Source organism: Scophthalmus maximus, chromosome 5 (genome assembly GCF_022379125.1).
Source record: "Scophthalmus maximus strain ysfricsl-2021 chromosome 5, ASM2237912v1, whole genome shotgun sequence".
NCBI classification, from domain to species: Eukaryota; Metazoa; Chordata; class Actinopteri; order Pleuronectiformes; family Scophthalmidae; genus Scophthalmus; species Scophthalmus maximus.
In genome coordinates this window covers 16939691-16955303 of record NC_061519.1, presented here as the reverse complement: position 1 = coordinate 16955303, position 15613 = coordinate 16939691, and the positions used below count along the sequence as shown (strand labels likewise).

General features: G+C 40.7%; 1 protein-coding gene across 5 annotated transcripts in view; it reads left to right on the top strand.

Annotated features, from left to right (window-relative positions):
* The window catches only part of tnr (tenascin R (restrictin, janusin)), a 147459-nt gene extending 135837 nt beyond the window's left edge, over nucleotides 1-11622 (top strand). For all 5 annotated transcript variants that reach the window (XM_035635287.2, XM_035635289.2, XM_035635288.2 and 2 more), the window contains 3 exons: nucleotides 5328-5489; nucleotides 6073-6236; nucleotides 7912-11622. In XM_035635287.2, coding sequence (XP_035491180.1) covers nucleotides 5328-5489; nucleotides 6073-6236; nucleotides 7912-8031 — 446 coding nt within the window. In that variant the 3' untranslated portion in view covers nucleotides 8032-11622. The remainder of the gene's footprint in view (nucleotides 1-5327; nucleotides 5490-6072; nucleotides 6237-7911) is intronic.
* Nucleotides 11623-15613: the final 3991 nt, after the last annotated feature.

The window sequence follows — 15613 nt, the reverse complement described above, 5'->3', positions numbered from 1 at the left end:
TAACCTTGCTTTAGTAAACTGAAATAAATCTGCTGGAACGCCAAAAAAATGAGCAAGCAAAAGTTTCTAATATATCAAACTTCCAGAGGTAATCTCCCTCAATCAAATCAGGGCTGTGAACTGGTGATTGGTTGCTTTAAATTAAAATGACTTTTCTTGAAATCTCTGATGATACTGACTCCTGATACTCAGTGGTGTGTAACATACAGTAATTGAATGGTAATCTTAGATTTGCCGCTGCCTCAATTCTACTTCAGCAGCGGTTTACAGGCTACAGGCAGATATTGTGCTGCAACCTAGCACTCGTTTTGCTCAATCTATGTTCCAGTATTCCCGAGGCCGTATTACTCTCTTTATCTGCACGTTGTCTCCATGACTGAAGTGGATTTAATAGGTGCAATCAATAGAGGGTCATAGCTCTCAGCTGGTTTCAATTGATACATCTATTTTATGGAGGGGGGAGGTATTTCTAATATCTTGTGCAGGCAGTAAACCTTTCCTTGTAAGATCTTTCACTCTATATGAAGATGGAGAACTGTGCTGCAAGACCTTTTATTTTCCTCGTCTCTTCTTTTAGCACTTGACTCCAGAAGGTCTATCCGATTCATTACTGGATTCTCTGAATGCTCATCTCTTCCTGAAATTAATTGCTAATTGTTTCTAGTGTCACTCTGATTCAAAGATGAAACAGAACATTGTCACTGTTTTTGATGGACTGCTAGAAAAAAAAATCCCCCTCTGCATATCTCATTATGAAACAATAATTATATTCATTAGAAAATGTGCAAATGAGTCATGGTTCTTCCTCTGCCACTTTTTGTGTTATTGTTTTTCTTCAGATGATAACAGGAAAATATTACATGAATATTTCATCAAGTGAATTCGGGACTTGGACAAGGATGTTTTTTTGAACTTTTTGATTAGAGAAATTAAATAACACTGGGGGGAAATTTTATGGCATTGCATTATCACCACATTGTAAATGGGGGAATAGGGATGTACATATTTAACTGCTCAGCCGTTAACTGACAATAAGTATTTTTGACTGATTAATATTATCAATTAAACATTTTAAAACAGTTGAAAACATTTTCTTTAATCAGATGTGTTTCCCCCGAGGCTGGCCACTCGAGTAAGCCGCTATCTCTTCCTTCCTGCGACAGCGGTTCCATCTGAGCGGGTGTTTTCCACCGCAGGTCTCACAGTTAACAGACTGTCACCAGACCAACTCCACCGCATGTGGACATGCTGCTGTTTCTGAATAAAAACCAGTAGACAAGCTGTCCACTATGCTCAGGACCAAGGTAGCCCTGGCCTGTTTATGAGGGTTAATTACCGCGATCGCCCACTGAACATGAACGCAGCTCGCTCTCAGGAGCACCGGAGTGACAATTAGAGCAGGTGTCACACCGAGATCTGCCTGCTGAGGACGGTAAAAAAAATTCAGAATGTTTTGGCGGTCCACCGACGCGGCTGGATTCCTCCCTGTGCTACAGATGGCCAGTCCAACTATGGCAGACGGGTTAATGTGTTTGTGGGCACACAGCTCCAACTGCACAAAACACCAAGTTAGAGATCTGTTATATTATTATGAGAAGTATAATAAAAAAATCTGATCATAATGACAATGTGGCTGGATGAATTAGATGATGGCGGACATCCAAGGTCTAGGTAAATAATGGGAAACTGTGTAGACTTACTGATCTGTTTTACTGTGTTTTCTCACAGCAGCGCTGCACGAGTGTGATGAATCCGTATGTTCTATTGTTTATGCTGCTGTTTTAAACGTAAAAATGAACCCCTTATTGAAAAAAAAAGTTTTTTCGTCATGTTCTTCATGTGTCACAGGCACTCTCACTCTAAATAGAACGTTGTATTCTTGTCAGTTAACGTTTAATTGATGGAAAACTTAGCAGCTGACACATTGGATCATAACATATTATGGCTCTGCCATGTTCGAGTCCATTAGTGACTCAAGCATACTGTAATAGGTAAATGCACAAAGAGGTTTAGATCCAACCCGTCATGAACAGAGGCCGACAACATGATGTCGGTTTTGTTTTTTTCTTAGATTTTTTTTAAGCTGCAGTTTGTTGTGTTGAATAATATTGTAAGCTGTTTGTGCTACTGTTGTAGGCAAGGCAAGTTCATTTGTATAGCACATTTCAACAACGTGGCAATTAAAAGTGCTCTTCATAAAACATTGAAAACACATAAAATGACATTAAAATACAATCATTAAAAATAGAAAATAAAAACATACTAAAGTAGAATATGACAGATAAAACACCACCACAGGGAGGACATTCAAAGGCAACGTGTCACATGTTGTCACAACAGTTAATGCTGATATAAATTATTAACTCGTCCATTTTAACAAAGACATTTGGAGAAAATTACTCAGTGGACCTCAAGACTGCTGATGAAAAATATTGGACATATCTTTGTCACATCACACTAGACCGGAATCTTTGCACTGACAATTTAAAAAGCAACAGGAGTGTTTGAGCAGTTTCTGACGGACAGCTGATCGGGTAGAAACATCCGAGCACAGATTTGCCTCAGATTTGCCCCATATTATAAAGATGCCCGAGCACATGTAGGTCGGTGAGAACAACGCTTCATCTGACCTGGTTCTACTTCAGCTGAATCAGCAATAACTTCCCCCCCCCTCACAAATTCCGACTATGTACCAGCCCCCTGTACTCAGCCCCCCTTTCAGTGCAATAAAGCAGCTTAATGTAGCCTCAGGGTGCCGAGCGTTAAGAGCTGCCGTTTGCTCCTGAGAAAGCTTCTCCCCCCGTGATGCCACAGTAAAGATAACGTGACAGCAGGCGACACAGTGTAATATGTCAACGCTACTGTATGAAACTGACCTGTAAGTGATTCTAACTGAAACTAGTAGAGCTGCACTCATAAGCCTCTTTTAAACAGACATGTCCAAAATGAGCAAAAAGTGATTACAAAATATAACTTGGCGAAAGTCATAAATGACGCTTGGTGGGTTGCTGGAATCAACCCACTCCACAAGAATCTTTCATCGCCACAAAACAGGCCGGTTAAGTTGTTTGACAATGTTTTGCAAGTCTCTGATTGACCCCCCGCTCTCCCACCGTCACTGAAGATCAACACAAGGGAGGTGATGGGGTCATTTTGGCGGCAGGCAGACTGTGTCGAGCTAAACCTCGCATCAGTGGTGTGACATGTGACACGACAACAATGCTGTCCTGTCCCGCCAACGCCCGCTCTCCCTTTTAACACAGACGTCGATCAGGATCTGTGACTACCTGCGCTGCTGGCAAAAGTGCAAACCGACAATGCCCCTCATTCATTGTTCATACAGGACGCCCATATTCAGGCAGTGTCCTTTCTCTCTATAGAGTGACAATGAACTCTCAGCCTTTTGAATTTCTGTTCATTCAGTCTATATACTGAGGAAGAACACTGAGGCGCTAAGCCTGAATCTAATAATGCGAGGGGAAAACACTGGCTGTGTATTTCTAACAGACTGTTCACATCCTCATAAAGGATGGTATTGTCATTCCTATGGTCATTACAGTTTCAAACCATTTGACCTTCACTCTTCTTCCTGCAGATGAGGTCACGAACCATCATATCAAGCATTTAGCTAATCACTGCCTCTACACACAGAACAGCAATATACTGGATGGTATGGACCCATAAACATCGGTGTTAAATCCACTCAAACTAAAACGAGGAGGCACTTCACTGGCCAACAGTACAGAATATGGGAATTACCTTTTCATTATTAACTGTTACAACTTGAGAATGGCTGTCTTTATCGCTGCCTGAGGGCAATCTATTCTCCATCCACACCGACCTCAGCCAGTTTCACGCCGAACACACTGTCAGTTTGACGATGTACTAACAGAGGAACCGTGGTGGCTGCGTGCGATATGTGATCATTATCCTATTTCTTTTCTTTCCTTTTTACCCCCCCTCCCTCCCCTCTTTTTTTTTGTGCGAGAGACGCTGGTGATGAAATGTGACAAGATGGTAAATACTGGTCGTATAATAGGACTGAAATAGTTTGTCAAAATCCACGTTTTAATTGCTGCAGTTTGGAATAGCGCCGTCTGATCCCATAAAACTGTTAATTGCTGATAATACAGTGCGATTGTATAATAGAAATTTAAGGTGACGTGTTCAAAACAATTTTATTACTACAATTGCTTTTCCCCTGTCGCTGCAAGTGCCTTTTGGTGGTAAAACAGATTTTATCTGCTTTCCATTGAAATATTACTGCAGACTTACAGTTTCCCTGCCCTCCTGGATTTCTACTTCCCCTTCCTTATCAGCGAAGGTTTGAGGATTTTTACCTTTTTTCTCCAGGTTTAGAAAAAGTGCACATGTGACATTTCTGCTGGGGGTTAAGCAGGGAGAGCGGCTCTTTTCCAAATGGGTGCTCGTTGTGATCTGATAGTGAGCGTGGTTCCAATATCTCAGGTCTGTGTGGGGTCGCATTGCCTGTCTGAGTTCAAACAAGCCTCGCATCTGCTACCGTGGAGATAGAGAGCAAAGCCACATATCTCAGAAAGTTGCAACATGTGGCATTTTCCAGGCGAGCGGTGGTGACATTGTCCACCTCTCACATCCACACGACCAGCAGACAAAGACGTATGACACGGTGCTTATCACGATTTAATTGGACCATAGATTGTAAATAAAAATGGACGTAGTCACCGGGTCCGGAGAGTAAAGCTAATGCGAATTTACCTGAAACATGTATTCTCTCTAATCACCAGCAGAGGGCGACTCCACTGTTCGGAAAATTCATGAAATATTATTTTGAGCTACTTGGAAACAAAAGCAGGTCAAAGGAGTTGAGTGCGTATGTTTTCACACTATGTAGTTAGTGATTTTTGACTCCACACTTTGTGCTTTGTGGAGGTTTCTTGTTAACAAACTATTCAATATTACTATTGAATATTGATTCAGTGTTTCATTTATTATCCGCCGCTCAGTAACCTCCGTAGACACAGGATTTTGTTTTCAGTTTGTCCGTCTGACCGATCTTGTGAACCCGATATCTCAGGAGCAGCTTGAGTGAATCCTTCCAAATTTGGTACAGTCAAACTATCGAAGGTCAAGGTCACAGGGACCTCACAATACATGTTGTGTTTGACATTGTCGACCTGATATCTAAGGAACACCTCGACGGATCCATTCAAATTTTCTCGCAGACAAACTGATTCAATTTAAAGTTGTGTTCCATCAGCAGATGTCATTGAGCCATGGTTTGGTTGGTCTCTCTGGAATCCACGTACAATGCAGGATCCACAGTCATGTGTGCTGTTTCTCTGCAGGTCTAGACAACATCCAGAGGATGTCCGCTCAGGGCCGCTATGAGCTGAGGATCGACATGAAGGATGGACAGGAGTCGGTCTACGCCAATTATGACAAATTCTCCATTGGAGATGCGAGAAACCTCTACAAGCTCAGGATTGGAGAGTACAACGGCACTGCTGGTATGTGTTTACTTGTATTAGTAATACTTTTCCGATGCACAGATTAATTAACATGCTTCAATAATTTGCATTTCATATGGCTCTGCAGATGAAACCATTGTAACCAACCCACTTACTTTGTAGCAAGTGAGGCCACACATCCACGTAGCAAACTGTGTGCTTCTCCTCCCTTTAAGTGGGAAGCACACATCCCTGCTCTGCCATCTGCCTTTTTTTTTCTCCTGCCCTCTTTCCCCTCCATCTTTTCTTCTCCCTGTCTAAAACCTGCCTCAGCACTCCTCCACACTTCCACTCCACCTCGCCGTCCATGTATCTCCCAGTCTGTCAACAAGACCATATGGCAGAATTACCCGTCATCTCCTCATGTTTATAATTATAATACTCCCTGCTTAAATAAATTCAGAGAGCCTGCGGCAGGACCTCTTTCCTCACCCTGCCTCTCATGCCTCTCCATCTCTCTCTCCGGTCTGCCCGATCTTTCATGTCTCCTCATCACACCATTAGCCGCACGCCAGTGTTGCTCGGCATACGTTGATGTTTACGGCTCTCCGCCGCTTTCTCTGTCTCTCTCCTCTGATCACAGGTGACTCTCTGAGCTACCACCAGGGCCGGCCTTTCTCTACAAAAGACAGAGACAATGACATCGCCGTCACCAATTGTGCCTTGTCCTACAAAGGAGCCTGGTGGTACAAGAACTGCCACCGGGCCAACCTCAATGGAAAATACGGCGAATCCAGACATAGTCAGGTCAGTCGTTCAGCAAATACACTGACCAAAAGGTGAACGTGAAAAAGAATCTGCTTTGCATTAGGAATTATCATCACTAAAGCACAATATCCATTAGGTCTGCAACTAACTGTTTTAAGTTATTTTACATTATCACATTTTAGGCCAATTATTTATTCTTGATCAGTCAATTAGAAAAATACTATTACTACGACAATTTCTCCAAGTACAATAAGGTCTTTAATGTACTTGTTTTGTCCAACCAACAGTTCAACACCTTAAGATCATCGATTTATTGTCATATATGACCAAGCAAATTAGCAAATCCTTACGCATAAGATGAAACCAAAAATGACTATAACATTTAATCAAGTATGCCAGGGGGGTTATCTACAGTAGGTCTCTGAGATTTCAGCAGCCGTCCCACAACAGGGGAGAGGACATGTGTTGTATTCACAAGGTTAAGAAAAAATGCAAAATGTGTTTTAGTTTCATTCCAACTACCTAATGAAAACTGAACTAAACTGAACTGTATTAGTACATCAGTACAGCATGAGGCCCCTTCCAGGAAACAATTTTCTGTTGATTTATTAAAGATCCAATAATTATCTTTTGAGCGCCACAAATTTGATTCATCCACCCACATTCTATTGTTGTCTTGATGTCTTATTTTTTCCCTTTTCTTTTTGACATTTGAGTGAACCAACCCTTTAATTCAACACAGTCATTCCAAAAGGGCGGCATTTTGTCACCAGGGTTTGGCATTTACAAAACTCCCATTAAACTGGCATGATTACAACACTGGGATTAAAGGTTAAAAATTGTCATTTTGAAAGATTTGTAAATTGAATGACTTTAAACCTCCTTCAGAAATTCATTTTCATACTAATCACACTGATTAGTATGATGGAGGAGCTACTCTGAAAGGTAAACCAATTTAAAGGACCATATCTGCTACATGAAACTTGGAAGGATGATGCATCCTGATACAGATAAATGTGCCACACCTATAAGCTCATGTTCAAATTACAAAGATATCTGATTTTTTTATTACATGAAACAAGCATGCATGTGTTTTGATTAAAAAGAATAATACACTGGTGCCCTACGCTCACTGAAATGGAAGTATTTTTGTACAGTGTAGGTGGGGGGGGGGGGGCGCGAGTGTGTCCGCTGCGTGTGATGTAGCTCTCTCTCAGCTTGATACTGAGGGGGAAAAAAGAAAAAAAGTGAGGTGTTGTGTAAAGCTGTGATTAGGTGGATGTACAAAGGCTTTGTAGCATTGCTGCTTTTCATGCTGTGCTCTGCACCTTTTCTCTTCGTCTTTTTGATGACATGAAATGAGACGGAGTGGGCGCAGAAAGGGACGGGCATGAGGACACGCAGACAGAAATGGCCTCTCGGTAGATAGCCGCAAATGAGAGGGTTTTCACAGTGACGGGGATTAAAGGGCTGGAATGAGACTATTATTGCATTAAGTTCATGATTGTGCTCGCTGTTGAGTCTGGATTTTTGCCCCCCTGCTTTGGCTGTTTGCTTCAATTGAAAACAAAATACACTGTACTAAAAAAAACATCCATCTGCAGACTATTTATTCTACAATTTTTCTATCATTTTCACAAATGCTCTGCCTTGCCGTGCCTCATGAGCCCTGTTGAGTTGGGCAACTTCTGAATTTGTACATCCACTCTTACAGGGCATCAACTGGTACCACTGGAAAGGCCACGAGTTCTCCATTCCCTTTGTGGAGATGAAGATGAGGCCGTTCAACTTCCGTAGCATCAGCAGCAAGAGGAGGCGGTCTGCCCCTGTATAAACCCCCCCGCCCCCCCGCCAGCCCCACAGTCTGGATAAATGGAGTTCGGACAATGTTTAGCAACGAGTGTCTGCCATCCGCACCTCACTGACAGTACAGGCATGTTGAAATGTGTGCCGGGGCTCTTCAGTGAGGAGGCTGCAAAGAAGAAATAGGTTATCACAAAAAAAAGGTACTAATATTTGATTAATATCCATTTGTAAAATAATACAATGAACCATTAATATACTACCAACAACCAGACGCTGTTATGAGCATGGATGTGAACATATGAGTACAATAGCAGCGAAGGTGAAGCAATGTCCGAACTCTGAGTATCTTCACTCCGGCCCAGCTTTAGCTGTCTTTCCCTGCTGTACTTCTACCCAGACGATAGAAGGCACTGTATGTAATTTATTTAATACTTTGAATGACAATGGTTTCATTTGCTGTAGAAATTGGAAGGCAAACCAACTTTTTCTTTTTCCACTTTTTGGTCTGTGATTTGCCTTTCCCTGGGGTTGCAAGGAAATGTGCTCAGAAAGGTCCTCAAGAGTTACGTTTCATGAAAAATAAACTGTATATGCCATCGAAACCCTTAACTGTAAGATATATATATATTTTTATAACTGATATTGTGACAGAAGTCCCATCTATTTAATATGATTTGATGCCTTGGTTTATTTTAGCCGATATCAAGTTGATGTAATCAAACAACACGGTGAGAAATACTGAACAAAAGAGAGAAAATAACCATCAAAAAGCAAAAACTGAACGTTCAGCATCGTCACATTTAAAGCCTTGCACCAGCAACAGCTTCACTGTCATCTATCTCATTTCACCTGTGTTTTAACGGTAATTATTGAAGCGGAATGAAAATAAACATTCATATTCTAGTTTGCCACACTGAGACAGTATTTGCACTAAGAGTGGGAACACAGCAAAGCTATTGTTCATTTAAATTCAATTGATACGTTCATTTGTTCACGGGCTTTTAATACCACGTTCAAGTCAATTACAAAAACACTTAACATGTATTTCACCCCCGTTGTCGATGCTGTGATTGCTTGCAGAGATGGTGCCGATAGATGTAACGTTTAACCAAAGATCTGCATAATTAAAGAGTCCGCCTGCTGTTTGGAGAGACGCCAGTCAATTCTGTCACCAAAGCCACTAAGGCAGCTTATCCCCCGTGTTAATAGATTCTCACTATTCTGAGACTTTTATGATAACCGTGTCCCCGGGCGTTACTTTATGCAATGTGGACACAAAATTTCTATGCAAAAGAAAGTCAGGGTGGGCACACTGCAGATTTCAGGCTCGCCTCCCCCCCACAGCTAGCTGAAATGAACTCAACAAAGAGGCCAGAGCAGTCGGTGGAGTGGAGCCAAGCTTTTCCTTTGTGCCCTTATTTCACTCGCTTCGCTGTTTAAGCTCCCCAGTGGAACAACGTAATCAGCAAACATGGCAGAGAACGTATTCTTTTAGTGGGGCGGACGTAATCTGCAGCATGCCCACCAAGAACCTTCTTTTATTCAGTGTTCTCACTGTTGCACAAAGTGCTCAGTGCTAGTTAGTTGACTGTAGTTTTGTTGTTGTTGATGTTTTTTAGGTTCCTGCCCAGTGCAGGAGGAAAAAGTTCCTCTGGAGTTTGACCACAAACAGCAAACAAAAGGCTAATTATCCTCTGTGGTCTCATTCGATCAGTGAAAAGAAAACTGCATTTGTCCAATATTGTACTTTGAAATCAATATCACCATCGCTTCAAGCAACAATATTTTTACCTCTGCGAACAGCTGGAAATGCTTCTATATTTCAGTTATAATATTATATATTTCAGTCAGTTTCCTCCATTCAGTTCCCATTGAAGTGAACCAGCAAATCTGGCTTGTATCATACGACTGTGGATATTTTTGTCCTTTTTTTTTTGATCTGAAAACAGTAGTGACCCTCCCCTCTATGAACTACTGCTAATATACTCGTGTATATATAGAGTCGAAGACACTGTGTCATTTGATGTGTTCCCCCTTAAACTGCAAACTAATTCATAAAGCCCACTAAAACGTTTCCACTTAACCACTTTATTGTTAGCCAGTGTTGTTTTCACGGGTGGATGGAGCCCGCTGCATGTCCTCTTAAATTGCAATCTTGAGCCCAATGGTAAATGTCATGAGATCATGTTTTAATTTCTTTTCTTTGCCGCTCTGGGTCAAAGTTGCTCTTGAAACGGTTTGTGAGGCAGAAGATGTGGATAACTCAGATTACCGGGTCCAACTTAATCTAAGACAAACAGTTTCAACACGTGACCGTCGCCAGATCTGAGTTACAGTCTGTTTCAAAGCCTCTCATGCAATCCATCTCCCAAAGGGATTTAAAGTAGAGTAGGAAAATTCTCTATGTTTTTATTTCATTAACTACTTAGATGACGTTTGCCTCCGTGTATTTTTGTACAAGGAACAAAGGTCCTGACGCTTTGCAGAAAGAGAACAGAATGTTATTTGTATCGTGAGGGATTTCTCTCATGGCGACCTGTACGAGACGAAAGCCCGTGGAATATTCATGTTTATTCTATGTACTTTTCCAATCATCCTCCATCAATTTAAGCTGTTTCTGGCAATCAACGAGAAAATCACCAAAAGGAAATTGATTGAGTCGAGCTGTCCCGCTGTAGGAAAATGTCACTTTAAATCTCTCCTATCTTTTTATTTTAGGCTTATAACCTATTCATGTATGGGGTTTTTTCTTTGAATAGTTGATCTGTTACCTGGGACAAACACCACATTATGTACATTATAGTAATTAAAACGCATTAGTTTGAGCTTTCAAAAAAAAATACAAAAAATAAAACTTGAACAAATGCATCTGTCATGTCATGACAAAGACATGCCTGGATTAGCTGAAGAGCCCGAATTATCTTATTTGTGTTTTGAATAATGTGACTGTATTCCCTCCAGCATCACATAAGCTCAAGTAGGTTGGTTTTCTCATGACAAGCCAACTGATCAATTCCTTTTTGTTTTATCTTCTATCTGTTGTGCTTTTCATTATGTGAGATTTTCTTTTCCTTCAATCTGCTGTACGACATGGGGTTTGAAAAGAGCATGTCCTCCATTATTCAATCATAAAAGTCTGTCTGAGTCACAGAATTAACTCACACTGCAACCGTTTGTTTTTCCTGAGCTTCTCATGTTTATGTATTTCACTACCGTTTATTATTTATTTTTCCGCAATGTGACTGACGCAAAATTGTAAGAAAACAACAATGTTAATCAAGACACCGGGTCCGTTATGGTATCAACATTTAAAAAACTGCTTTATTTCATGGGTTTACTTTTAGTAGTTGATTAACTGATATTACCACAATGTTTGGTGGTATTTCTTATACAAGCCAGGTGCCGTCAATGATTTGAAATCTTGCCATGGAAATGAAATGTAAATTTCGACAAAAAGTGATCTTGACTGTTTGAGAAGCTCAAATATACTGAACCTGCAGATTTGTTGTTGGATAACCTTAGATATTACTGTCAAATTTAGCTCTAGTTTGAACATGTACTATATAGTTCCTTTTTTATTGCATTTTCTACATATTAATAAAATATTAAAATAGTCTGATTTGGTGTCTTTTGTTTCTCTTTGTGTGTCTTGCACACATGCTGGTAGATGTACAGTTAAGTTTATGTTTGAACAGTTTACAAGGCCTTTAACATCCATGTACAACGTCTTTGCATCAACAAATCCTTCGTTCAGTTTGATTTTTTGTTACACAAAAGAAGTCGGGCTGCAGTTACTCCTACTACTCCCCCTTTTTTTCCTCCTGTGAATTAATGTTGTCATAAACTTTTGGAAGTGTCTGCACCTCTAATTTGAGGTCATTAAAAACCGAAGTGAGACCAGCAGCAGTTACAAGTGAACAGTGAAAAGTGTTGTCATAAAGATTTGCCTGTGTGGTCTGGCTCCAGCACCTAATTTATACTCCCACACACAGACAGACCTGCATGGACCTGTTGGAGACTTGTGGTACAACATTGGCTAAACATTCATCCTACATTGATCATTTCAATCAACACAGTAAGACTGTCAGAAAACTTATACATGGCAGACTCATAATTCATTGGTTGTCTGATTTTCATTTGTTGATATTGGCCTATCACAGATAGATTGTCATATGTGCATATGTTGTCCGATATGCGTCAATATGACAAATTCTTTTTTTTACAGTATAATGAAGAAAAACTTGCTCGAGGAATTTGTAAATTATGTCTTCACATAGTTTGTCCAGTGGAGCACACTGTTTGCAAATGTCAGAGTAATTTACAAGCCAAGCTAAATTGTTACTAGTTTTATTAACATTAAGACCATTGAACAGCCTATTCTGTGCAATGACTGCATATTTCCCAAAGGTCAGGCTCAGCATCTACAGTATTTAAACATGTCGTATGACAGTGATAACGAAACTACTGGACCTTGTCCTAACATTGCACCTCTATGATCAGGATATGATTTGAACAGTTTCATTTTCTTTGGGCATAAATACATTTGTGCTCAACCAGTGTTGAGAAATTAGATATTATAATTTTAAGCAATTGGTTTATTAGGTCTAAAGCCCTGTTGACTCCAAAGGGGTCTCATTTCCTGCATAGCTTGTGGAAGTAAAACAAATGTGCTCCATTGTTCATGTTATTGCGGCTTATTTATCTTATGTTTAATGCTAATAAACTGATAATCAAATCAAACAATCAAAATGGTTTCATGCACATTCTGCTCATATGGGGTGCCAACTTCAATGAGATACAGCACAAACTCTGTAAACAAGTTTATTGATTAATTTGTCCTGCGATGCGTGTAAATATCCATCACATGGTCATAGACGCACACACACACACTCACACACACACACACACACACACACACACACATAACAGAGATGCAGGAAAAATCCTGAAGGAAATGCTGAAATTAGTTAATGAAAGTTAAACATCAAGTTATTAAGTTACTACATTTTTTTTTGACTGGTCCTGAGAGCGTGCACTAGCGTGTGAATTCAGACCTGGTAATTTTTCTGAATCATCTGTTCTGATTAATTCACGGCCTGAGCGTGTTTCCTCGTGCAGAAAAGAATATGCAAAACCACCGACGCACACACATTCATGATCGCAGCTTCAGATTTGATCACAATAACAGCTACTCGCAAACCCTCATTTCAGCACTTTCAAGATTCATTGGTTAATTACAGCATGTTCTTATTATTCATTAATTATCCATTCAAGTGTCTGGTCAGCACAAACAACTTGGTAAATAATGAGCCCGCGTGAAGTTTGTGAATACATTAGAGTCAGGCAAATACATGAGCAACACAGTATTAGTGATGTAGTAAAGGTCAGAGATAAGCTCCTGTTCAGTCTTTACCCAAACAAAACACGTCACATGCAAAGTCGGGTCTTTAAAACAATTAGATATGTTGACGGGGTTCTCTTCCAGGGACAGTTATGGAACAGAATTATTATTTTAATAAAACCAATAACTATAGAGTATACTTAACATAAACTAACTCTGACAACCTGTCGTCCTTTCTGTGCTAATTTAGCAGCCAGTGCTCCGTTGTGATGTTACGCCTTTCGGCTGTCAGCAGTTACACATCAGCCGGCAGATCGCAATTTCAAAAGCAAACCAGCGAGTCAGCAGAAGCTGCCTCAGCAGCGAGTTAATTTGCATCTCGAAACAAATTAGGAGAAGTTGATTTGACCTTGATTACAGTATGTTAGTGTGTAGCGAATGTTGTACCTCTGACACATTGATTTTCATTAATGACCTTGTATTTGTTTACTCATTTTTTGTAATTAAGTCGCGTGACACACTGCGGTACATTATAATTAATATTTGGAGTTGGAACAAATCTACATTTTCATTGTTTTGGACTGCTGCTTAGTTACTCCAGTAGCTATTGAATAATCATTAGTCATACTTAATGGCTTACGGGGCCGGTTGTGAACCTGAGAGAGTGAAGTTGGGGCTGCAGCACCCCACCACCTACGCTCTGTCTGAGTTCATACAAGGAGGACGCAGGCTCTTTTGGGTTCTTATCTCAAAGTCGCTACCACGAAGCCATGCGGCCTGCTGCAGTCTAATTTGTCTTGCCACACTTTCATAATGAACCCCAAACTTTTTCACAGTCCTCATAATAACTCGAGCGATCTCTAATGTTGCGTTTCTGTGCAACTGCTTCATTATGGAGCTGTGAGCAGCACATCGGTTTGCTCAGCTCCTCTGACTAATTTCCTCAGACTACACTTTACTGCGACGATTAAACAAAATATAATACTATTTTGATAATCAAGTAACCCCCAAAGTCATTCAAAAGCAAATACTTTATATGAAACATTTTGAGCTTATATATGAACATTGTTATACTTTTCATTGCAGCATGTTTGCAGCCCTTCATACAACAGCAGGTGAACGCACCCATGCGTTCCGCCACGATTCTGACTGTCCTCAGGTCAGTCTGTCACTAGACCCAGTCGTGTTCAGATTACTACAAAACAGGGGAACACAAATCCTGCACATTGCTCAGCAGCCTATTACTGACAACTGAGCTATTCATTTAACTGTTTCTGTGGCTGTCATGGTCGTCACCAAAGAAGTCAGTCATTGTCAAGAAGGTTCCTGACTAAGTGAAATGAAGCAGAAGTATCCAAGTGGCGAGCACCATAGCAGCTGGTCTAATTCTAAGTGCAGAGGGAAAAAAATTGCTTAATTTCTTATCTCCTTCACTGTACCATCCTTTACGAGAGGAAAGGAGAGAATGTCGCCGCACAACCCCTTTGTTGAGGCAAACATAAATCATCATAAACCAACTGATGCACCCTTGTCGATTCACCACGTCAGAGACACACAGGTGAAGACTCCACAGAGCACCTTTTGTTTTTTGGCACGATCCAAAACTCACAAAATAAACTAAATTCCTTCTGACTTAATACTAACATGTCTCGCACACAGCAGCTAGGACGGACAACATTTCCACACGTCATAACAGCTGATCGTCTTCTCTTGTTTTTTAGAAATGAAGCTGCTGCTGGAAACCTGTGAAGGTGCAGTAGTTGTTTGGAGGGGGATTTGTTGACACACATTCTTGCATAGCGTACCCTTTCTACTCCCACATGCAACCTCTGATAGACGGTGGCAGCAGCTTGCGTAACACATATTCCAGAGAGAAACAGGAACTAGTAGCAGGGATGATGCTACATGAGGCTATTCACAAAGTTAGCTGCACAGGCAGAATCACATTCATGTTCAAGCACGAGACGGGGTTTTTTTTTCACTTTGGCAAATGGCACATTTAAATACTGCAGCACTAAAAAGAGTGTTTGAGTACCCAGGATCTGATCTAGTATGATGCATCCATGTTTTTGTTATCGATCTGTCCTATCACTGGCGCTAGAATCATTAGTCAACACACAGTATTAGTATCAGTACAGTGCAGATCAGTCTGCCCGCGCACCCCGCAACCACAGTTTACCGTAACTGAATATTAACATCCAGAACTCACAATTGTGAGAGTGTGTATCTGACTCTGTGCTTCATCGTGTGAAAGAATTTGCTTAAGTAA